This window comes from Lepus europaeus, chromosome 14 (assembly GCF_033115175.1).
Source record: "Lepus europaeus isolate LE1 chromosome 14, mLepTim1.pri, whole genome shotgun sequence".
Taxonomy (NCBI): domain Eukaryota; kingdom Metazoa; phylum Chordata; class Mammalia; order Lagomorpha; family Leporidae; genus Lepus; species Lepus europaeus.
In genome coordinates, this window is record NC_084840.1 from 89,476,369 (window position 1) to 89,501,199 (window position 24,831).

Sequence of the window (24,831 nt, forward strand, 5' to 3'; positions counted from 1 at the left end):
TGCAACGGCTGGGGCTAGCCCAGGCCAAAGCCAGGAGCAGGAGCTCAGTCTCCCAGCAGGGGCCCAAACACGTGAGTCGTCATCCTCTGCCTCTAATGCACACATCCTCTGTGTGCATTAGTGGGAAGTTTGATCAAAACTGGAGCTGGGACTGGACCCTCTAGTACAGGATGCTGGCTTCCCAAATGGCGTGTTTGCACCAAACACCAAATACTCCATCCTTATTTATTCTTAAACTCATTTGTTTGGGAGATGGCGAGAGAAAGAGAGCACATCCACGGGTGAATGCCTCCCATCTGCTGGCTCATCCTCAGATTCATGCAGTGACCTGAGCTGCTACCCATGGCTGACCCCAGGAGCCGGGAACCCAACCTCACCTCCCATGTGGGTGGCAGGAGCTCATCCACTTGAGCCATCACCTGCTGCCTCCCAGGGTGTGCATTAGCAGGGAGCTGGAATTGGGAACTGGAGCCAGGGCACAATCCCAGCACTCCAGTATGGGACAACGGCACATTATCTGGCATCTTAACCGCTAGCCCATACAACCCTGAGAAGGTGTTTTAAGTCAGCGGGAAGATGATAGAACTGTTTCATTAGTGGAATTAGATTAATTGATAATTCTGTTAGAAAAAAATAAAGGTGATCCCTATTTTACACCACTCAAAAACAAATCCCCCCAAAACTAAGTATTTAAGTGAAAAACATAACAGAAATTACACAATTAAATGTAGCATACAATTTTTTATAATTCTAGGGTAGAGAAAGAGTTTTTAACCTTGGTTCCAATAGGAAAATAGCAGTTGTGTCTGCCAGAATTTAAAGCTGTCTATACAGGAAAAAAAAAAAGGATTCCACAAAATGTTTTGAGATAGCCATCTGAAACTCAAAATTTTAAATATATGTATTCTTTCATGAAGCAATTCAATCCTTGGGGATTAATCCTAAGGAAATAAATTGACAAAATATCTTTTTGTAAAGACTTTTTTATTTGAAAGGCACAGTTACAGAGAAGCGGGGGTGGGAGGGGGAAACACTTAGAGAGACAGAGAGAAAGGTCTTCCTTCCATTGGTTCACTCCCCTAACGGCCGCTACGGCCGGTGCTGCACCGGTCTGAAGCCAGGAGCCGGTGCTTTCTCCTGGTCTCCCATGCGGGTGCAGGGGCCCAAGCACTTGGGCCATCCTCCGCTGCCCTCCCGGGCCACAGCAGAGAGCTGTACTGGAAAAGGAGCAACCAGGACTAGAACCTGGGGTGCCGGTGCCGAAGGTGGAGGATTAGCCAAGTGAGCCATTGCGCCGGCCTGAAGTAGCACCTTGACAGTAGGGACTCCATTTTGGAGCACCTGAGACTCCATCTTGAGAAAGCACCCACCCACCACCACCACCACCACCACCACCATCATCACCATGAGACTCTGGTCTTGAACTGTGACCTACAACCCTCAGACAATAGCAGCCCCCTACATCACACTTGGCAAAGCATAGAAATCCCCTAGCATGATCGATTGAGCTTGGAAGCAGATAGGCTGCACCTTGGTTAATGATAAGATTGTAATTTGTCTATGTCCCACATAAAATTTAGGCCAGTACCTGGATTAATGTCATAATGTTATAATTGAACTTGTTAAGATTGTAACTGGTATTGTTAAGATTATAATTGATATTACTTTTGCATAGGCTTTAGGTCAGCTTGACCCCAGTAACCACATATTCCCTTCTGATCTTAGCAACCATGAATTCCCCTCCCGATTTTGTGGTTTTTGCTTTTAGAAACCCTGTTGCTTTGGGCTTTGGGGTTGAGAGTTCTTTAGGGCATGAGCCTGCTCTCTGCCACTGGCAATAAAGGACCATCAAATTCTATCAGTGTGTGGTGCTCCTCTGTTGCCACTCATTCTGGTACAGCAACACAGAGAGGTATTCCATCTGCTGGTTTCTTCTCCAAATGACTACTACAGCCAAGTAGGAGCCATGAGCTGCTTCCAAGTATCCCACATGGGATTTGGGCCATCTTGCACTGATTTCCCAGGTGCATTAGCAGGGAGCTGGATTGGAAGCAGAGCAGTCAGGACTCGAACCAGTGTCCATGTGGGATGCCATATTGCAGGTGGTGGTACACCACAGTGCTGGCCCCCAAATATCTTTGCAATATTTGGATACTGGGATCCATGTTAACCTAGAGGTTAAGACACCTGCATCCCACATCAAAGTGCCTGAGTTCAATTTCCACCTCAAGTTCCTGATTCCAGCTTTCTACCAATGCACACCTTGCAAGGCAGCTGTGACAGCCCAGATAACTGGGTTCCTGCCCCACCGTGTGGGAGACTTGAGTTGTGTTGAAGGCTCCTGGCTCCAGCCCTGTCCCAATCCCAGTTGTCAAAGATGTTTGTAGATTCAACCAACCAATGGGAGCTGTTTCTGTGTGTCTCTAGCTCTCTGCCTTTCAAATTTTTTAAATATTTGGAAATTATCAGGAATGTTGCATTGGCATTCATCCATTTAGACCTATATGACAGTAGTGGTAATAATAAAATCCAATAATGATTGGTCTCTTAATAAATGTAAGGATTTGACCTCCTTTTAAAAAACAAATCCTAGAAACACGGGAGGGGATTATCGAGATGACTGCTCTGTGTTTACCTATGCGATTCCGTATGGTATGGACTGTTAAGGTGCGTGGGTTACTTTCACAATATGCAAAAGCTACACTATCGCCATTTCTAAAGAAATCACCTCTTTATCAAATTTTGTTATTGGCACCACCCGGACTCCAGTGCACCGTGTTGAGCTGGAGTGCCTCCCTGGGTCTTGCCAGGGCCAACTGGCTGCAACATTGCATACGCTTCAGAGATTTGTGCTCTAGCTCAGTGGAGTTCTGGTTTCCCAGCACACCAGCGAAGTGAGCTGCAGGTTCTCCGAACTGCCCGCCACCCCGCCCCTTGCCTCCCGCCCTCAGCTCTTAAATACGTGCATTGAATGCTCCTGTGGAGATCTCAAGTTAGCAGGAATAAATAGGTAATCAGAAATCATTGCATAAATACTTAAATATGGCTGCTATAGATGCTAAAGAGAGAAATAGAGAATGACTGGAGAGTATTTCAGATGACACTAACCCTTATCTGAAATAGTGAAGATTTGGGGAGGGGGTGATATTGCTTGTTTTAATTAAATCAGCATAGACATTCTGTGTTTTTCATCCTTTAATTAATCTATTTTTCATGTTTTATTCACTACCCAGAATCTCATTGATAGGACTGTTCTTTAAAAAATAAAATAGACTTATTTAATTATTTTGAAAGAGTGACAGAAAGAGGGGGAGAAAGGTCTTCCATCTGCTGGTTCACTCCCCAAATGGCCGTAATGGCCAGGGCTGGACCAGGCTGAAGCCAGGATCATCCGGTCTCCCACGTGGATTCAGGCACCCAAACACTTAGGCCAACTTCCACTCCTTTTCCAGGCCATTAGCCAGGAGCTGGATTGGAAGCGAAGCAGCTGGGGCAGCAACTGGTGCCCATATGAGATGCTGGCATTGTCGGCAGCAGCTTTACCCCCTATGCCTCGGTCCCAGCCAGATGGGGCCATTATTCCTAGTTTTCTTTGACGGGCATCGCCACTGGTAGAATCGTGTGTTTAGGGATGGACTGCTGACAGTTTGGGTATTTTATGTCAGACAACACAAAGGCTGTGCCTTGTTTTGGTAATTTATGTGTTTATCTAAGGCACTATTCTTTCGTGTTTCCCTTTTGAGGTAGTGTGACAAAGATGCTGATATGTTCATTGACATCTTAAAAGTAGTAGAAGTGGACCAAATGGTTTTGTTTTTATGGCTCATTTAGCAACCCTCAGGACTTTCTTACGTTTCAGGAATTTCTATCCCCAAATGTCCTCCGTTTGGTCCATCTAAGACGGGAAACCCCAATTTTCCAATACTTTTCGCTTTCTGGGTGTTTGATCTCAGCTTTCCCTGGTTCTTGTCTTCTCACAACACTCTTTTGTCTGCTACCAGGCCCAGTCTGAGGGAGCCATCACGTTTAAGATCATTCCCAGCATCAAGGAGGAGCCACCAGCCAAAGAAGGCAAGGTAATCAGCTCTTTAAAAACATGTGTGGTCGGGGGTGGGCGAAGCCGTGGCTCCCCGAGTCACACGCAGCCGCTCTGGGACTGCCGGCTTGGCATCGCAGCTTGCGGAAGTGTCCACGGTCGACTCTCAGAAGGCAGACCGTTGCCACATCTTTCCCAGATGTTCATCAAGGCCCTCTTTGACTACGATCCCACGGAGGACAAGGCGATCCCGTGTAAGGAAGCCGGACTCGCGTTCAGAAAGGGAGACATCCTGCAGATCATGAGCCAGGATGACCCGACGTGGTGGCAGGCGAAGCATGAAGGCGACGCCAACCCCAGGGCGGGCCTCATCCCCTCTAAGCATTTCCAGGAAAGGTGAGGCACAGGTGCATGGCACGAGCCCCTCCTCAGCTGACCCCTGCCCCAGAGTGTGGGTACAAATCACCCTGCGAAGGCTTTATCCCTTAAGTTTAGATTTCTGTTTTGTCTGAGCGTGGATGAATGATGTCCAAAAATAATAGCACAGGACCAGGGTACCCTGGCTTTTGTATTTGAAGCAAACAGAAAACAGCACATTGCTGTCTGCTGTGTGTGGGGGTGGAGGTGGGGTGGGGTAGGTGGAGCAGTTAGAGGAGATAATTTACACAGATCTGACAGTGGAAGATTTAGGTCCGAACTGGAATAACTGGAATTGTGTTCACGTTCACCCTGACTTCCAGGGTTTTGATTTTTTCTGCCCTGAAGACTTTCAATTTTCTGGTGCTGTGTTAACTTCTGCCCCGCGCTGAAAATTGATCAGCGTATCCACCTTCTTTCTCCCAGGAGATTGGCCCTGAGACGAGCAGAGATATTAGTTCAGCCCTTGAAAGTCTCCAGCAGGAAATCATGTAAGTTGGTTGATAAGGAGGCAGAGGAGCCAAGTCCTGCTGTCTATTTTTTGTTTTTTATTCTTGCGTGACTCTTTAAAGCAGGTGCCTAGGGAAGACTGAGGGGCCGTGTTGCCTTGCAGTAGTTCTTGGTCAAGGCTGCTCAGGAATCAAGCAAATATGAAAGTCCCACGAGGAGTATGCCTGTCAGTCTGCGGGAGGCAGATGACCGGGTGCTTTATAATAAGCCGTGATCCACTCTTTAAGGAAACCACAAGCCCCCACTGCTCTCTCTGACTTCCAGTCCTGGGTATTTTGGAGAATACTCCCAGGGCCTTAAGTACAAGTCTTTTTCTTTCTCCCAAATTAGCAGACTTGGGCAAGATCTTCCTTGCTTATCCACAAATCATCATAACTCCAACCTTTTACCCATCTGTTCGGAGTCATTGCCAGAGTAGATCGAAAGAAAATGTGTAAGAAAAAGAGGCGGTGTTGGATGTCTGAGTGGCACCACCTGGATGTGGGTGCATTTCCGTCCAGTTTACCAATGTAGGCCTCTTGTGGCTTTGTGAGTTTCCACGTCCCCACTCTCTCAAGTGCCCGTCCTGTAAACTCACCTCCCTTAAATGTTTCATGCTTCTAGGTCTTTTAAGAGTTTTTTTTTAAAACTCTTTGTTCTAAGCGTGGAAATTATACATTAAAAAGTGAAATAAGCCAATAAACGGCCCTGGGATTTTACACCAACATCTGTTTTTAGTATCGTATTTTTTTTTTCTTCACATCTCCTGTTCTTTCTGTCAGCGTGTAGACGCACAGAGCTCAGGAATCACATTAGAAAGAGAGCCAAACTGCAGCCGAGAATAAATCTCCCAGCAAGTGAGTACTTAAACCACGGCACTGATGCAAAAGCCTGCTGGTTCTTGCTGCGTTAAGTCTGAGCAGAAGGGGAAAACACTTGTCGCGAGCCAGGGAGCTTTGGAGACGTGAGGAGGATCAGCATCGAGCCTCACGTGGTTTATGAGTGGGGTGGCTCACCACCGGCAGCCCCTGCAGCTGGAGGGAGCCTTGCGTTGTCCACCTGCCTTCCGCTTGGAGCCAGCATTGAACTGGGGGCCCACCGCGTTCCTTCCTAGTGTGCTTGGTACACGTGGCCTCCAACTGGGGAAACTTGACGACTGGAGTGAAAGTGAGAAGGTCCTTGGACCTGAGACTTAGGACCCTAAGCACTTAGGAGTGTATACTGTGGTATAAGTGTGATTTTCCGTCTGCTTCAAGTTTTGGATCAATGTGCATGTGTGTCTCTTGAAAGAATTGAAGTGGATTGGCTTTTTGGTAGTGGCGTATGAATGTGGGAAGGGGTTTGTGTGTAGAGACACGAACTGTGATGGACGCCTTGGGTCTGTCGATTTGCCTCATATCCTTGTCGTGTCAATATCTTAATATTTGCACCTGCGGGGTGTGTATTCCAGGATTGATCTTTATTGAAATGCCCCCTGACTCTTCAATACCATTCAGAAGTCATTCCTGGTCACCGTCCTCTTTCCTTCCTTCCTCTTTGGTGTCCCTGTCTTTTGTTGCAAAGCCGTATTTAAAGTCACCAAGAGATGCAGTATTCGTTCTCCTACATATATGATGTTATTTATTTTCAACTAAATCTGGTCAAGATTATCCAAGTGAATCACGTGTGCATAGTAAATTTGGACTTGTTTAGAGAGACAGCAGAGTTGCATAAAAATTATAGAAAACTGGTGTTCTATAACCCCCAAAGAGCTGGAATTTCAGTTGAAACTTCTTTGACTGTTATCTCCTAAACTTAAGAGTTATGCAAAAGTCATTGGGATTAGGTCTGAACATACGAATGGCATTTAAAATTAAGCACTTTAACCTGGGTGTTTGACAGTTGTTCTTTTTACATATTTATATAAATATATGTATATATTTTATATATTTAAAAAACTAAACCTTTATGTATAAACTAAATCTAAAGGTCACCTGGATTTCAACATTTGGCACTTAGGATCTTGGAATAGGAAGTTCATGTTATAATGTGCTTTGCTAAATTACAGATTAACACTCTAAAGAAAAACAGCAAGTTGGTATAAAATCATTTATTTTTGTGACCTTGAATGCTAATTCATAGGCTAGGTTTTAAGAAGTTTTAGACTTAACATAAAATTTCTTAAAAAATAATACTGTTGTGTTGGTATTTATAACTTTATGGGAAAAATATAGTCAAAAGTTCTACAAATTTCCACGCAGGAAGATATTATAAGATCCTCCCAGGAAGATATTGTAATGGATGGGATTTGGAAGGAAGGATGAACTTAGTTATGTAATAATGTGTCAGATGAGACGATTAATTTGTTCACTAAGTGACTGCTTGCATTACCGTGAGTTGACTAGTTGCTTCGTGATGTGTTATTGAAAGTGGAGTTTGCATAGAGAAAAATTTCATGGAAGCTGATTCTGCAGCTAGAGGGGTGCAGTTATATCAGCGTAGAAGTCATAGGATGGCCAATCCCAGTCTTGTCATCTTGTGGTCTGGGTTTGTGCTGCAGGTCTGAGCCCTGGCCATTGGGAGCCATGATGTGCAACGGCCTCTAGGCTTTAAAATCCGCGCTGTTTCAGAGCTCCAAGAACGGATGCAACTCACTGCTGGCTTCTTTCCTGCCCTTGAGAATCTTAGTGCATCTCACATGTGCCCCAAAAACAAGCTTTGCAAACTGAATAGTGCCCTTAAAAAGTCAAACTTTCCTAAACACACAAACACTAGCTTTTATAAAATGAAAATATTCTTCACTCTTAGAAGCCTAACCTAGGATCTCATTCCTCTTCCTTGGGTATATATTATTTTTTGGAGCAGTTGGTTATCCAACAAAGAACTTTGCAGCAAGAGGACTTTGAACTTTTCTTTCTCTCCCTCATTCATCTCATGATGGGTTTCCTCCATGAGGAGCTGGCGTGAGGGCTGCAGGGCTGCCTCTCTTGTGGGTTTTCTTTGCTATGACCACCTTTAGGATAATTCCATAAAAGACGCAGTTTATGGGTTCTGGAAATGAGTAAGGCCAGATCTCACGTCAGCATAGAAGAGTCGTTTCTCTTGGTAATTTGCATTTCTCCTGTCGATAAAATTTAAAGAAGTTTTCCTTTTTTGCCATTTAGAAGCATATATAGAAGCAATTTCATATTTGACTTTAAGAAAGAAATATGTATTTTTTTATTTGAAATCTGAATGTACAGGTTAAAAATTATCTATCTAGTGACATAAGCATTAACTTTTTTAGGCTATCATTTCTATTTAAATGCAGTATCTGTAACTTCAGAATGGATGGAGAGAAGGCTCTTTTTGGTCATGGAGCATATCTTAAAACATTCAAGTATGTTTTTTTTTTGTTTTTTTTTTTTTAACTTTTTGACAGGCAGAGTGGACAGTGAGAGAGAGAGAGACAGAGAGAGAAAGGTCTTCCTTTGCCGTTGGTTCACTACCCAATGGCCACCGCGGCCTGCGCACTGTGGCCAGCGCACCGTGCTGTTCTGAAGGCAGGAGCCAGGTGCTTCTCCTGGTCTCCCATGGGGTGCAGGGCCCAAGCACTTGGGCCATCCTCCACTGCACACTTGGGCCATAGCAGAGAGCTGGCCTAGAAGAGGGACAACTGGGACAGAATCCGGCACCCCGACCGGGACTAGAACCCGGTGTGCCGGCACCGCAGGCGAAGGATTAGCTTGTTGAGCCACGGCGCCAGCCAAGTATGATTTTTATTGTCCATGCTTCGTTTCCTTTGTTGGGGATCTCAAAAATATTTCGAAATTAGAAATTGGAAAATTTCTAACACGGCAGACTGGATGGTTGTCATTTAAAATTTTTCTTTTGCAAAGTAGCTCTCGTAAAATTCTTTTCATAAAAAAGAAGCAAAAAATGCACAGTATTTTGAAAAAAATATTTTACTGTAGAATTTGCCTTAACCAGTCGCGATTATCATCACAGTATTTCACCAGAGCCAAAGGTAGCCTTTCTGATCACCTGATTGATTCCAAGACAAAGTACATTGTGGGTTGAAGATCACAGTCTGCCAATCAAACAGCTCAAACACTGAGCCACAGACTAAATTTGCTGTGCCTGGTCCTGGTATTTTAGAGGGGGGAAGCATTTAGGAATGCTATCATCACACTGTGCTACAGGTTGTTGCCATAAAGCTTTGAAGTGGAGCACCCTCCTTGCTGTGACATCCCAGGTACTGGAATGCTTTCACAGGACACGTTAATGCCGAAACAAATAGATCGTGTATGTGGTAATGGCAGGTTTGCCTGTTGAAAACCTGGTCAACCGCCTTAATGTTGGTGGCGCTTTGTGTAAACAGAAACACACGAGGTCTTACAGAGCACCTATAGTACTCACTGACACTGTTGGAGAGAAGCCAGAGTGCAGTGTTGGTGTGGAAGGAGGTGCAGAAGAACTCGGCTGTTGGTTTCACATCCCCGTCGCCTACACCTGGAGCTGGTTGTGCTGAAGACCTGGTGGATCCTTAGCACTCACCATGACATGGTTTCTCTCTGCTTGTCCGGAGGGTTACTCCTGAGATAGCCCCCAGGGGAGGGGCACTGAGACAGCCTGACGTGGAGACCCAAAGCCACTCAGCGAAGAGCGAGTTGATTGACGGTTGGGACTTTGGTCTGTAGGATGGATTGTTGCAGACTTTTAGGGGAGCTGTAGGTGGGGGGTACAGCGAGCCAGCTTAGACCCTGTGAGTGATGGTCCCCCATGGCAGACATGGCGGGTTCTCCAGTGGATGGGCATCCGCTGCACCCAGCTCAGAGTGCTGCCCTGCTGTGCACAGGTCGACATGGCCGTTCACAGCATGTTTCCAGTCCGTTCTCTGGAGATGGCAGACTGATGTCTGTGTGTTCCTGTTGGCCTCACCCTTGGGACTTTTGGCAGTTTTCCTCTCCTGCTCATTCGCACTTGAAGATAGTAGAAGGTGGATGCCCGGTGGTGCTGGGGGAGGAGCTGGTCCCTCCCAGGTCCCGCTGTGGGGGGAATGCACTTGGGGTGTTGAGGCTGCGGGGAGAGGCAGAGGGTGAGGGTACTGGGAAGGAGTCAGGAAGAAACCTCTCCCGAGACTTTGTATGTGCTGGCCCAAAGCTTGTGTGGTCAAAAAGTGATTGTGGTATGATAGTGTGCATTGTGGTCGGACACGAGGGCTTCGGAGCAGCTGGAGTTACGTGGATCCAGACCCCTGGTTTGCCACTTAACGAGTGCTCTCCCATCTATAAAATGGAATAACAGTACTGACCTCAGTTGGCAAATTAAATGAGTTTTTGCATTTTTAGAACCGTGGCTTGCCTATGGTAACAGCTGTGTAATTATCGCAACCCTTTTCTGAGATCCATCTTTTAGAATCTTTCCTCTTTTAACTTGCCTGTCTAAGGAAATCTGTTCGCTTGCTCTTCCCACCCAGGGTCCATTAAGCCTGATACTTGCTATTGGATATATGCATGCGTTTTTATTGTGGAAAAAAACTCCATATGCTTCCTAGCTAAAAATTGTATGGAGAAATCTTCTCTCCAGAATGTAGCCACTGTATTCATGACCTTTTATTAGAACATGAAATATACAATGTAATATAAATTAAGCAGTGTTTGTTTTTATTGTGAGTTGGTACTGGAGTGTTGGTTTTTTTTGTTTTGTTTTGTTCTCACAATATGGCTATCATCATCTGATTTCCATAGCACCGAGTCCTTAACCGAGGGCGCAGTATTTGGTCGGTCTGTTCTCCCCAGAAGACTTGCACCGGGTACAGCTGTCTGCTTCGTCACCGGGCACGGGCTATTCAGTCTTAGCTCTATTGGCGTTGTTACTGGGGTGACAGGCCTGGCTGGCCCAGCATCACACAGTTGCTTCTTTGTTTCACAATCATTTGTTGTAGGTGCTGATGACACGGGCAGGTATTCAGAGATGGCCCTAAATGGAATGACAGTGTGGTTGGCTCAGACTGTGAGCCTGGGTGAAATGGTCTGCTCGAATAGAACCATAGAACTGGCTCAGTTTGAGGCCCCTTGAGTATTTGAAAAGTGGACACAAATGGGATCCACTCTCCCTGCCGAGCCTTTGGCTGTGGTTTCCAGCTCAGAGTGAGATGAGCAGGGGGACTGCCCTGGTGTCTCCTGTCCACTCTGCAGGCCTCGCATTTCGATAAGCTCCCCTTGGGCTCAAGGTCAGGTTTTTCTTCTTAATGGAAGATTTTACCCATCCTTCCTGAAGGTGAGAATCCTAAGTCAAACTTAAATTTTAGATTTTGCTATCTTCTTAGTAATTGCAGACATGCTTAGGGTTACTTTTTTCACGTACCTTTCATCACCCTTTGAGCAGAATGAAAAGAACGGGTTCTGCCCGACCTCACTGGCTATGTGTAATAAATTGATCATTGTTAGGCTGTTGTTCCATTTAAGGAAAGGTAGACACGTTTGAAGGATGAAATTTATTGCATCTAAAAAAAATCCATTTCACCATTTTTCTAAAATGTCTTCAAAGTCTTGAACAGATTAACTTACAAATGGACTTATCCTATGAAAATAAATATCGTTCCCTCTTGAAGGTATTATTTTAAAAAGTGCCGAAGCTTTTTCCTTTTTCTTCTGGTCAGTTAATCCCACTTGGTTGTTTAATTTCCATGAACACTTGTGTTCTTTTGAAAGCATTTATGTGTTTCATAGAGCAAGGGTGCAGTGCAGTCTGAAGTGTGGTTCACAAATTCTGTTTATTTATTGCCTAATAATTTTGAAACTCATTTGTTTTTTTTTTCCTCCCCTTTGGCTTTTCTAAGATGAGGAAACTGTTGAGTGTGGTAGGTGGATTTTGTTTCTTTCTTCTTGTTTCATCTTCCTCCTTTAATTGTGTTTTCTGCACATTTAATCATTTCCTTTCTTGTTCCCTTTGTGCTACTCAGAGGAAATTAAAGGTACATGTATAAAAACTGCCCGACATAGCCTGGTCATTTTATTTAGTGCACCTATGTGTAGGATCAAATTGAAGCTAGCGAGCCAGTTGTAAAAGAACTCCATTGCACATCCCACCTCCACCCTGGCATTTCAGTACCAGAGTCTGAGGTTGGATTCTGTCTCGGAAAGAAACCTGCATTTTCCTTTTTTTTTTCCTCCATGTGGCGGAAACACAGAATGTGATCTGAAATAAAACAGGGTGTTTTAGTGTTTTAATCTCTGCCAACACTCTCAAATGAAGGTGAGTGAGGAGAGCAGTGGTGTTCGTACATACGGAGGCCAGTCGCATCTGCTGCACTGTCTGGTTTCAGCTCAGTCATGTTCTTAGCCCAGGCGGACAGATACGAAGACCAAAAACCAGCACGGCACCACTTCGTTCAGTTTGCAAGCTCTGAATAGCCCAGGAGTCGTTTAATTCTGAGAAACCGTATCATTCACTTTCAGAAATGCTTTTCCCTGCTCTACTTTGGAGCACAGTCTAGCCTTACCTTAACCGTGATCCGCTCCCCAGCATGGGCATCCCCTGTCCCTCCTGTCCACAAGAGGGGAGCGTTTGGATCTTAAGCCTTGTGTCTGTCCCCTTGGGCCGGAGTAGTGGAGCAACATTTCACATATTACCAGAGAGCCTCACTTAGAGCAGTCAGGTTATTTTGGGCATCTAGTGTTGTCCTTGTCTTAGTCGGGCAAGGAGAACCATTTCAGAAAAGAATCTCTTGTAGTTTCCTGGGAGGCGCCTCCAGGAACCTCTGGATACACTGAAACTCAAATCAAAGCAGCCTTGCGTGATTGACTTCTGACTCAGATGTGAAACAGAAAGTTTTACGTCTGGGAGTGACAGCGTGGATGGCTGTGCTCTGCTGTGCGTGATGTGATTTGCTGTGCGTGCTGTGTGTTTAGCACCTGTGGCCGGGCTCCTAACTGTATTGTGCTTTATTTCTCGGCTTCTGTTCTGTGCGCTTTGCACCCACTCCAGAAGATGCCACGTTCCCTGGGCACAGCAGTGGAACCTACCTAGGTGAGCACTTGGCCTTGGGGGAGGACTTCTTGTTCTCTTCAAAGGCATGGTGTTATATATATATTTTGTTGTAAACGAGCACCTTTTAGAAGCATGCTCTGAGAGTCCACAGGGGAAGCAACTGGGGCTTTCAGGATCATTCTAGAAACTTCCTGTATGCTACTCTTTGTTAGCTGTTGTAAATAATTTTGATAGAGTAAGGAAAAACATCCCCTTGGTGCTAAGTAACAACTTGATTAACATATGGCCTTTTCTAAGTCATCTGGTGCATTGTGATATTCAAAGCTTCTAAATAACTTCATCTTTGATAACTTTCGGTTCTATTTTCTTTTTTTTTTTTTTTAATTTTACTTATTTGAAAGTTAGAGTTACAGAGAGAAAGGGAAACAGAGAGACATTTTGGACCATCTTCCACTGCTTTCCCAGGCACATTAACAGGGAGCTGGATCAGAAGTGGAGCAGCTGGGACTAGAACCGGTACCCATATGAGATGCCAGTACTGCAGGCCAGGGCTTTAACCCACTATGCCACTCTTCATTAAGATTCATTTTTAATTATCTTTATATACAGAAGACCAGCTCTATACTAAGTAAAGATTTCAACAACTTGCACCCACACAGGCACACAAAGTATAAAGTACTGTTTGAATACAAGTTTTACCATTAATTCTCATAGTACAACTCATTAAGGACAGAGATCCTACATGGGGAGTAAGTGCACAGTGACTTCTATTGATTTAACAATTGACAGTCTTTTGTATGACATTAGTGATCACCTGAGGCTCTTGTCATGAGCTGCCAAGGCTATGGAAGCTTTTTGAGTCTACAAACTCTGATATTATTTAGACAGGGCCATCAGCAAAATGGAAATTCTCTCCTCCCTTCAGAGAAAGGTACCTCCTTCTTTGATGGCCCCTTCTTTCCACTGGAATCTCACTCACAGAGATCCTTCAAATAGATCATTTTTTACCACAGTGTCTCAGCTTTCCATGCCTGAAATGCTCTTATGGGCTTTTCAGCCAAATCAAAATGCTTTAAGGGCTGATTCTGAGGTCAGAGTGCTGTTTAGGGAATTTGTCATTCTATGAGTCTGCTGTATGGCCTGCTTCCCATGTTGGATCATCCCCCCCCCCCTTTTTTTTTTGACAGGCAGAGTTAGACAGTCAGAGAGAGAGAGAGAGACAGAGAAAGGTCTTCCTTCCGTTGGTTCACCCTCCACATGGCTGCTACTACTGGTGTGCTGCGCCGATCCGAAGCCAGGAGCCAGGTGCTTCCTCCTGGTCTCCCATGTGGGTACAGGGCCCAAACACTTGGGCCATCCTCCACTGCCTTCCCGGGCCACAGCAGAGAGCTGGACTGAAAGAGGAGCAACCAGGACAGAACTGGCGCCTCAACCGGGACTAGAACCCGGGACTAGAACCCAGGGTGCCAGCGCCACAGGCGAAAGATTAGCCTAGTGAGCCATGGCCCGGCCCATTTTCCCCTTTTTAATTCTATGTGATCCCATTGACACTTAATCCTTTGTATATGATCAGTTACACACTTTAATATGATCACTTTAACATGTAAGAGGCTTTAGTACCACCCAGCTTAATGAGATTTGGAGTCCCATGGCAAGTTTTTAGCTTTACCCTTAGGAGTAAGTCCATGGAACTGTGTGCCTAACTGTACAGCTCCTCCGTCTCTTATTCCCACTTGTATTTTTTACTGGGATCTATTTTCAATTGGATTTAAACACCTAATAATAATAATTCTGTATAACATAAGGAGTTCAACCAATGGTATTAAGTACAAAAAGAAAATTTACTCATTTCAGAAGAGTACAGTACACCAAATATTCCACCTCCCCTTAGTGCCTAGAAGCTGAATGTCTCAAAACAGCAACCTGTTTGTCTTCAGAACTCCGTGGTCATTTCTCAGATCTGCTGATCTGGGTCAGCATGGTGGAGCTTTGCAGCCTGTGATTGGGCTCAGCTGTTGATGTCCTGTGGGCAAGAGCAAGCCTCACCACCATGCTGGTATCCGTGTGGGAGGACATGATGAGATGCATGGCCATCAGTGCACACATCTGTTCCCCTAAGAGGTCAAGAACCACTGAAAGGCCTTTGACCATTCGTTGGCTGATGATAGGATTCACACCGAGTGGATGGATAGCTGTCACACAAAGCAGTGTCTGATGAGTGCCGTAGAAAATGCTGTGACCAGAGAGGGACTGATACCCCAGCCGGAGCAGGCAGGCACTCAGCCCCACAAGACTGGACAGCAGTGCTGGATCGTCACTCAGGTGGACATCTAGGTAGCAGCCGGGGAGAGAGGCGGAAGTGACAGTGTGGGAAGGGGTGAGCGGTGCAGAGTGCCAGACGTGGTTAACCTTGGGGGATGTGTAGGTGATGGGACTAGAAATTCAGTTTGGCTGCTTGGTGAGGTGAGACCTTCAATGGCAAGCCAAGGAATGGACTCCTCTCATAGTTTTCTGCCCGAGTTTTGCACCCAGTGTTATTCTTTGTGTAAGATTTCATCCAAAAATAATGGGTTCTAAATCTTTATCTGTCTCCTAGCATTTAGGACTTTCTGAATGTGAACATTTAGTCAGTTGATAGACTTTGAAAGTCCAGAAGTGAAGGGATGACCAGTTCTTTGGGTTTCTTTAGAGCAACTTGGAGCCATGGCTTGCATCAGAGAAATAATTCACCTGGGAGCCAAATTTGTAAAGTGTCAAGGAGTAGGAGAGGTGACAAAGGGTAACAGAGGTGGCAGAAGGAGTGGCGGAGGTGAGAGTGGAGGGGAGGTAGCAGTTGAATTCAGGGCAGTTCTCATTGAGGGTGGGGGGGCAGCAGGAATGTCTACTGTCATCTGTGGGGTGACAGGGCTGACAAGAGGACCAGGTGCCTGCCTGAGAGAAGAGGTGATTGCTAGAGCCCTGGGGAGAGCAGGTAGGTGGGATGAGGGCCCCAGGAGCATGTCGGGTAAAAGCCTGTGGCATCAGCAGGTGAACTTCATCATGCAGACTTCCCGGCTCTTTGAAGTGGTTGCCTGGAAGCCACTGTGCATCACCCAGTGAGTGACAGATGAGAATAGGGGACCAGTTCTTGGGAATATCATGAACCCCACCAACCCTGTCGACCTGGTGGCTGACAGACCATGTGCAGGACTGTGTTTGGAGGATCTCTTTTGTTTATTTCCGTGTCAACTTGAGAGATTGCCTATAAAGATTTCTGGCTCCTTTGGCACAAAAGAAGATTTGAGTTAGTGAGGTCTGCAGTTCCTGATGCAGCTAAGTAGCTGCAGCCGAGCTACCCCCAGGCCAGTGAATGGGGCACGAACTCTGCAGCCCACCCCCACCCTTCCCCCGGCCCTTGTCATCTTAGCTGTGTTGAGGCAGGATCGCCCATTCGCATGTACTTGCATGTGTATGCGCAACCTTGAGGAAGTTCGCCCAGGAACTCAAGAGAAAAATGGGACAACAAAGCTGCTCGAGGGATGAATGTTGTATGGAATGCATGAGGGTGCTTCCAGAAAGTGGAAGTAATAGGTAAGTTTAGGGGCCAGCAAGGTGACGCAGTGGGTTAAACCACCACTTGCAACACTAGCAGAGTGCCAGTTTGAGTCCTGGATGCTCCACTCTTCTTCCTGCTAACGCATCTGGGAAGGCAACAGAACATGGACCAAGTATTTGGGTCTCTGCACCCATGTGGGAAGCCCGGATGGAGCTCCAGGCTCCTGGCTTCCACCTGGTCCAGTTCTGGCCATTGTAGGCATTTGGGGAGTGAACCAATAGATGGAGGATTTCTCTTACTTTCTTTCTGTAACCCTGCCTTTCAAATATTTTTTTTTTAATTCTGATGCAAAAAAAAAAAAGAAAATATAGAAAGCCGTGCATAGTTTCAAAGTAGACATTTTCCATGCACTTTTTGAAGATTCCTCATGTTAACACCGTTTGCAGCTCAGACTTCTCCTGCCTGACTCTTGAATCAGGCTCTGGCTCAAGCACAGCTGTTCTCTCCGTCCTGCTCTGGGTCGCAGGCATGGTAGTGTCTCTTCCACACTTTACTGTGGCAAAGGCGGAAGTGTGGCCCTGGGGTTTGTAATGCACACTCGTCCTGAAACCATTTCTTTCATGTCTGAAGACTTGCTCTAACCTGCGCACCATGAGGTCTGTGCACCTAGAATTTCCTGTAGATGCCATAATGCAAGGGGACCTAGGAAGATAGCTTAAGAAGGGAGCACACACAGAAAAGACTTTGTTTAAAAAGAATATTTCCTTTACGAGTGACATGGGACACATCAACTCAAAGTGTTTCTTATTTTAAGAAAATGCTCCAACTGACAACCAAAGGTTACAAGTTGGTTCTTTGTGGAACATGCAAGTTTGATCATAAGACATTGCAATATTTAAATTCTTGAAGAATTGCTTCATTACAAAGAGATTGCACAAATTGATTATCTTGGAGGTTTCTGGTTTTCCCCAGAAAAAGCCAAATTCTGATAACACCTGCAGGTCTTACGTGTGTTGAAAAGCAGCCTCATAGTTTATCACGCTAACAGAAATGGCAAGACTGTTTTGTGGTAACAGTGTGTGTTTATTAAACACCCTAAAATAGAGCGGGCTCCCAAAAGCTCATGGAAAATGCATATTATGGAGAGAAACTGCATGGACTTCAGTGTGTGTGTGTGTGTGTGTGTTTGCACCAGAACAAAATTAATTCCATTTTTACATGAACTTCTTTTTTAAAAAAATCATTTATTTTTTTTATTTGAGTGAGAGAGGGGGACAGAGAGATTAGACTTCCATTCATTGGTTCACTCCCCAAATGCCCACAACAACAAGGGACAGGCCAGGCTGAAGCCAGGAGCCACGGACTCCATCCAGGTCTCTCATGTGGGTGGCAGGTGCCCAAGTCCTTTTTTGCAGGTGCAAATATCAGAGAGCTGGATTGGAAGTGGAGCAGCCAGGACTCAACCTGGGGCTCCAGTAGATTGTGCAATGCTCACTTAGCATGTGGTGGCTTAACCCACTATACCACAATGCTAGCCCCTCCATAGACCTTTTTATTTTTCTTGAAGATTTTATTTATTTATTTGTGAAGCAGAGTTACAGACAGAAAGAGGGAGACAGAGAGGTCTTCCATCCTCTGGTTCACTCCACAAATGGCCAGAGCAGGGCCGATCAGGAGCCAGGAGCTTCTTCCGGGTCTTCTAGTAGGCAGCTGGATTGGAAGCTGAACAACCAGGTCTTGAACCAGTGCCCATGTGGGATGCTGGTGCCACAGGCAGAGGCTTCATTTGTGCCACAGCACTGGTCCCTCCTTGAACTTTTTGCAATGCCCTCTTCTGCTGTGACTTTGGGCAATTCTGTGAAGGTTTAGCAGTCCCCCCTCCCCTTTTTTTCCCTCTTGAATAGCTATATTGTTGCCCTTTTTGCTGTTCAAGTTCTTTATCAATCTGCCATTAATTTGATGAGCTCTTTCTGGGTTATAAAAGTTAATCCTTTGTTACCCACATTGTCTTCACATCTTTTGCTATGTTTTGGCTTTTGCTGTGCCAGACCATGGCATGTAGATATTTTACATTGTACCCAGCCAAATTTGTGAATCATTCAAAGTAATGCTGAAATTAATATAAAGTTATATATTCATATATTTTTATTCATATAAAATTTATTATAAAATGTATGTTTTTAGCAAGGTGGAAACATAGGAAATTACTGTTTGCTCAAAATGTAACAGGACGTCAGCAGTTTCATATGGCTGTGTTTAATAAGCTGTTTGAGAAGTCGAACACAACACCCACATAATGACCATTTGGTCACCAACTGGTTGCATACAGGACAGTGATCCCCGGAGACTCCATCGCTGGGACATGGGAGCTTGCGCAAGCGCCCTCCATGGTGGATACACAACGGCAGAGTCACTTAACCACATCCCTCCCAGCACACATCCTCATCCTTACATAGCCCGCCACCCACCGGAACGTACGAGGCAACTCAAGGCAGGATTGCCCTTCCCATGTCTTCCCTCAAGAGACAAGCAGATCAGCCCCGGTTGGCAGTTGTCGCTGGTATTTACAGAGTATAACTTGCTTGTAATACAATTTCTGAATTAAAAAAAAAAAAAAGTATGCATCTACTGACTGCCTCTTGTATTCCCGACACTGTACTAGGCACCAGAGTTACCATAGCAACAGCCTTGCGCTCTCATATTTAAATAGGCTGGTTCAAGAAAACCTCCTTGAAGTCCCATTTGAACAAAAGCCTGCAGGGAGCTGTGTGGGCTGTAAGCATTCCAGGCAGTGGCAGGAGCATGTACAAAGGCCCTGCGACAGGATCACAAGGGAGACCAGTGTGGTCAGGTAGCGTGGACAAGGGTGGGGGTGATCACAATTGAGGTTGTCAGGGTAACAGAATGGTTCTGGCTGGAAGGAGTGGGACTCTACTTTTTTGTGAGACGGGAACTCTTTGAAGGATCCTGGGCGGAGCTCTGACATGACCTGGCCGATGTTTAAGGCTCACGTGGGTTCACATGTTGAGAACAGAGTGTAAGGGAGCGAGGGCAGCGGCAGAGAACTCCTGAATCTCAGTGGCATCAGTGGAGGCGATGTGAAGGCATCAGTTCCCAGATGCAGTTTTATGTTTTGTTTTGTTTTTTTAATTATTTGAGAGGCACAGTTACAGAGAGGTCTTCTATTTGCTGGTTCACTACCCAGATGGCTGCCACTGCCAGAGCTGGGCTGATCCAAGCCAGGAGCTTCTTCTGGGTCTCCCACCAGGGTGCAGGGGCACAAGGACTTGGGCCATCTTCTATGGCTTTCCCAGGCCATAGCAGAGAGCTGGATCGGAAGTGGAGCAGCCAGGACTTGAACCAGCGCCCATATGGGATGCCGGCACCGTAGGCAGAAGCTTAACCTACCATGCTACAACGCTGACCCTAGATAGATTTTGAAGGTAGCACTGACAGTATTTTCAGACAAATAGGAGTATCACGATGGTGTAGACAGTATTTGGAGTTAGAAGCTGCAAGAATGGAGCTCCCATTTACTGAGACAGCAGAGGCTATGGGGGTGGGGTAGAGGAAGTTTGGATGTTCTGTGTGGGACACAGTCTGAGGGAGACCTAAATGGAAATGTCAGCTAGGCAGATGGGCAGACAGCCCTTGAGTTCAGGCCATCAACTTGGGTGTCATCCACGACAGACCATACTGGAAGCCATGAAGCTGGATGAGATCCCCAGGGGGATAAGCCTAGCAACGGGTAAGAAAAGAACTCCACGTCGAGGAGGAGGAAAAGCATGTGTGTGATTTTTTTCCCGGGAGCCAAGTGAATGCAGAACCTCAAAGAAGGATGGAGCGATTGACTGTGACAGATGCTGCTGAAGGGTCCCATGGGATGCAGAGTGAGCCCTGACCACAGATATCGCGACAGGGAGCTTCCTGGAGACCTTCCTGATCAGCGTGCAGAGCTCGGCTGGGTGGAAGAGCCTTGGGCAAAAAATCCAGCACCCTTTCGTGGAGAGAGAGAAATGAAGACTGGAAGGGTCCACAGGTGGAATTTCTTGGTGGTCATGGGAGGTCAGTTTGGGTCAAGTCCTTTGACAGGCTAGACAAGGCCACATCCTGGAAGGAAGCCTGCTTTGCTCACAGCCTGCCAGTCTTAACATTATTCTCATCCAAAATGTAGAAACATCCAGAGTTGTGTTCAAACAAATATCTGGGCACCGTGGCCGGATAAAGTTAGCCATCACTTTCTCCTCTCCTGCTCTGAATACGTCTGTGGTAGTTACTGCATTGAGGAAGAATGTTTCCTCCCGAGATCTGATATGTCTTCCACGTCAAATGTTTCTCTCACTATAAGAATGTGTCTCAATGGCGCAGGTCAACCAAAACGGTTATAACATTTTGGTCTCTGCATATCACGTACAGGGGCGTAAGATTTGGGGACCCAGCAGAACCTAGGAGAGAGAACCTCCTTCCCAGGTACATCACAGCACCTGCACACACGCTGGTTGAACAAGAAGGAACTCTGCATAATCTCAACATGTCTGGCTCACGTAGCCAGGGTCAGCTGGCCTCTGTGCTTGGTACGTGGCCCTTTTGTCTGGTTCTAAGGCAGCTCTGGAAAACAGACAAGGGAGTGCCAGAAATTTGACTTTCTTATGAGAGCTTTCCCAAGAACTACCTAGAAACATCTCTGAGATCCTCTCTTACCTTAGGGCCTTACTTTTTTTTTTTTTTTTTTTTTTTTTTTTTAAAGAAAAGATATTTTTTTGAGAGGCAGAGTTACAGATAGAGAGATGGAGAGACAGAGAAAAAGATCTTCCATCTGCTGGTTCACTCCCCAGTCGGCCACAGCGGCTAGTGCTGGGCCAATCCAAAGCCAGCACCCAGGAGCCAGGAGCTTCCTCTGGGTCACCCATGTGGGTAAAGGGGCTCAAGCATTTGGGCCAGCTTCTGCTGCTTTCCCAGGCCACAGCAGAGAGCAGGATCAGAAGAGGAGCAGCTGGGCCACGAACTGGCACCCATATGGGATGCTGGCACTGCAAATAGGGGTTTAGCCTGCTGCACCACAGCACTGGTCCCAGACCTTACTTTTTTTGGGGGGGGGGGTTGTTTGTTTATTTATTTATTTATTTGCAAGGCAGAAGGAATGAGGGTGGGGATGGAGGGGAAGTCTTCTGTCTGATGATTCACTCCCCCAAGTGCCTGCCAGGAGCCAGGAGCTCCATCTGAAGCTGACTTGTTCTAAAACCTACTGCCTCCTAGGCACGGTATTGGGAAGTTGCCTCAGAGGCAGAGGCGGGATGCGATCCCAGGCCCTCTGAAATGGGCCACAGGCCTCCCGGGTGGCAGCTGAGTCCCCAAGGCCACAGAGCACCTTGCCTTTGTCCATCACCTGCATCCTTGCCTTGTGTTTCGTGAGTCACAGAAGGAACAGAAGTGATTCACCCACAGACAGAACACCCCGGCATCAAAGGGGCGGCCCCCAGTGGCCGCTTGTCAGCTCGATGAAGATAGCTCATTTGCACATTTTTTCCAAAGTATCTACGGGATCAAAAGAGCATATGTCAATAACCCTTCACCTGATGGCGAGTCCTAGTTTTGAAAAATGTATTCTGCACCAGAATCATCTTCGGTGGACAGTCTTGGAGAGAAGTCATCTGACAATCCAAGATTTGAATGTCAGTGTTTATAAGGTGAGTACTTGAAAGCTGGGTTCAGTAAGCCGTCTGATAGTGGAGAACGGTGTGGCGGTGGCTCTCAGCCGACGTGTGCCACACCTCGTTTCTTGTAAGTCGGAGTTTCATCAGTGAAGAAGATCTGCCCATTATCACTCGAAAGAAGGGAGAAAGGGGGCCTGGGCCATAGAAGTTACGTGGAGTTTGCAGAAAATACTGTAATCGTAACACGAGGGAAAACTTATGACATCCCATAAATATGAATTGCGGAAAATTACATCTTTGAAAGTGGAACCCCTATCCATCAAGGGCTGCCAGTGCATAAAGGTGGTGAAGCCGTTTATTTTATGCACACACACACACACACGATTGGGAATAATTCACTGACTCTCATTATAGGCTCTTGAAAATTGTGTTTCGCTTTGGTGGGTGGTGAGCAGTGGTCCCCCTCTGAACGTGTAACTGCTTCTTAATTAGAACAGTCAGCTTTAAAAGTGCCCCTTTTCCTACGGTGCTACAGAATCATCCACACGAAAAAATAATTCTTTCCTGACATGGGTGGGAATGACAGTGTTTTCTTCTGGTGAATTCATTAATGCAAATTTTCCCTGATTAGTTCACAAAGCACTGTTTATCAGGTATCTGTTTTCTTACCTAGTTTTTCCTTGCAACCGGTCTCCTGAAAAATCCATCTTCCTCCACTTCTGCCCTTTGCTACAGTCCTACATGCATTCCTTTAAAACAAGATCAGTTTGGGGGCTTAACGGAAGTTCAGACTGCTTTTTTCTGTGTAGCTCAACAAGGGATGACCATACAGTTAAATAAAAAACAAACTCGTCTATGCTGTCGTTTCTCGTAACTGTTTGTACTTAACCACCTCATCCTGTCATTCCGTTTGTTTTTTCCTAATCCTGTTCCTTATTTCTCCCTGTTCTCTTCCATTTAAGTACCATTGATCCTCAATGTGTTCTGTTTTATAAATCCAGTAAACATGTCCGTCTGCCCCAATATTTGATCTTTTTGTTCAAGAATGTGACATAGGTAACTACAGTTAGGACCAAATTGTTTGCTGTAATATTTTGTCCAAAAAAAAAAAAAAAAGTTGAGACCAAAAGAACATTTAGGAGCATTCTTTCAAAAGTGGTTCAGGCTCGTTCTTGAACAAGAAGGAACTCTGCATAATCTCAACATGTCTGGAATACTACTTGGAAATATTTTTTCTGACAGAAAAAAAAAGGAAAAAAACCATTCCCAGAATTATAGGTTGCATGGATGGACTCAGCTTACAAAAGTATATATTAAAAATTCAAATCCAATTTTCCCTTCAGTTCAGAACTGTATTTTTATGTGCAATTTTATGTGTGCATACTGTATTTTTTGCATAATTTTGGAAGTGTAAGTAAGAATTCATTTCTTTATTAGCTGGCTGGCAGAAAATTGGATCCTAATATGGTTTCTTTTTCTCTGTTTTAATGGGGATGCTGTGCTGAGCTTTAAAAATAATTGTGAGTGGTACCAGGAGCACTTTGAAGACGTGATAATTGTTTGCCTTGGAAATTGCTGGTTAATGTCTGAAGTAAGCGCCCATGGTTTCATTCCATGCTTGCTGTGACTTTTCGTTCCTTTTCTTTGCCCTTGAGATGGGCTGAAAGATTTACGTGTGTAGATGGCATTTGGACAGATCTTTGTTTTATTGGGAGCAACTGTGTGCCACTCCAGAGATGAATTTTCTGTTAATTTGTTTGAAAACACTTTTTCTCCCTTTCTCTGTAACGTGACTGTAAGCTGTGATGATGTTAGCTCGTATGTCTTTAGTGTGGTGCTTGTTTCTTTTTCCAACCGTGCGTTTATAAGGTGAATCTAGTCAACTGAGCACCCCAGTCTGCTGAGGGTCAGTGTTGCATTTCAGCTCTGTGTAGTCCTCCTTCCACTGTCTTTGCTTAGAGAACACTTTTAAATGTTCTTAGTTATCAACTTCATGGTCTCGGGTTAATTTTGATTGATGCACTATGGGAGCACGATTTCAATCATAATTTTGTGTTCAGAGCCGGTGGCTAGGTCATTTTTTAACTTGTTGGTTACGATCTGTGCTAACAGCAGTGGCATTATATTTGAAAGGTTTATTTTTAATAGATGTTTTCAGTGTTTTGTTGTCAGAAATCTAACATTGTCTAATAATTTCCAGCTGCTTAGTTTATATTAATGTCTACATGTTTGTTTGTTTTTTTAAATCTTAAAAAAAGTTAACTTTATACTTAAAAATTCTCTTCCTTGTAACGAATAAAGAGCTTGTTGAACCAGTTAAATATTTGCCTGGTCAAACCATCCCATAGTTTAAGAAGCAAAAAATAATTTACATACACTGCTTGTGGTAGTTTTTCCAACTACAACAAAATGAAATCCACACTATGGTGTATTTAAGGTGAGAAAAAAAAGAACTTAAATATTTATTTTTAACTGCTTTTAAGATACAAGCTGTTTTTTTGACCGCTTGCATCAAATAAGCGGATTTCTTTTACAAGCAGGAGTTTTAAATCATCTCTAAGCCTGTAATTTTTGAAGTACCTGTGAGCAGTGTAATTCTGTTAAGATTCAAGATATGCACTTAAGACGAGCTGTGCTGTGAACATGTCATTTAAACATAGTAAAAGCGTATTTAAATGTTAGAAATGCATAGTAGCCAATGGTATTGGGAGAGTTGGTTATGTAAAAGAAATATAGTTGAAGATGGA

General features: G+C 45.0%; 1 protein-coding gene across 2 annotated transcripts in view; it reads left to right on the forward strand.

The window, feature by feature from the left end:
• MPP7 (MAGUK p55 scaffold protein 7) overlaps positions 1–24,831 on the forward strand; it is a 237,256-nt gene that overhangs the window by 175,383 nt on the left and 37,042 nt on the right. For both annotated transcript variants that reach the window (XM_062211103.1, XM_062211104.1), the window contains 3 exons: positions 4,002–4,076; positions 4,236–4,432; positions 4,880–4,944. In XM_062211103.1, the coding sequence (XP_062067087.1) occupies positions 4,002–4,076; positions 4,236–4,432; positions 4,880–4,944 (337 nt within the window). The remainder of the gene's footprint in view (positions 1–4,001; positions 4,077–4,235; positions 4,433–4,879; positions 4,945–24,831) is intronic.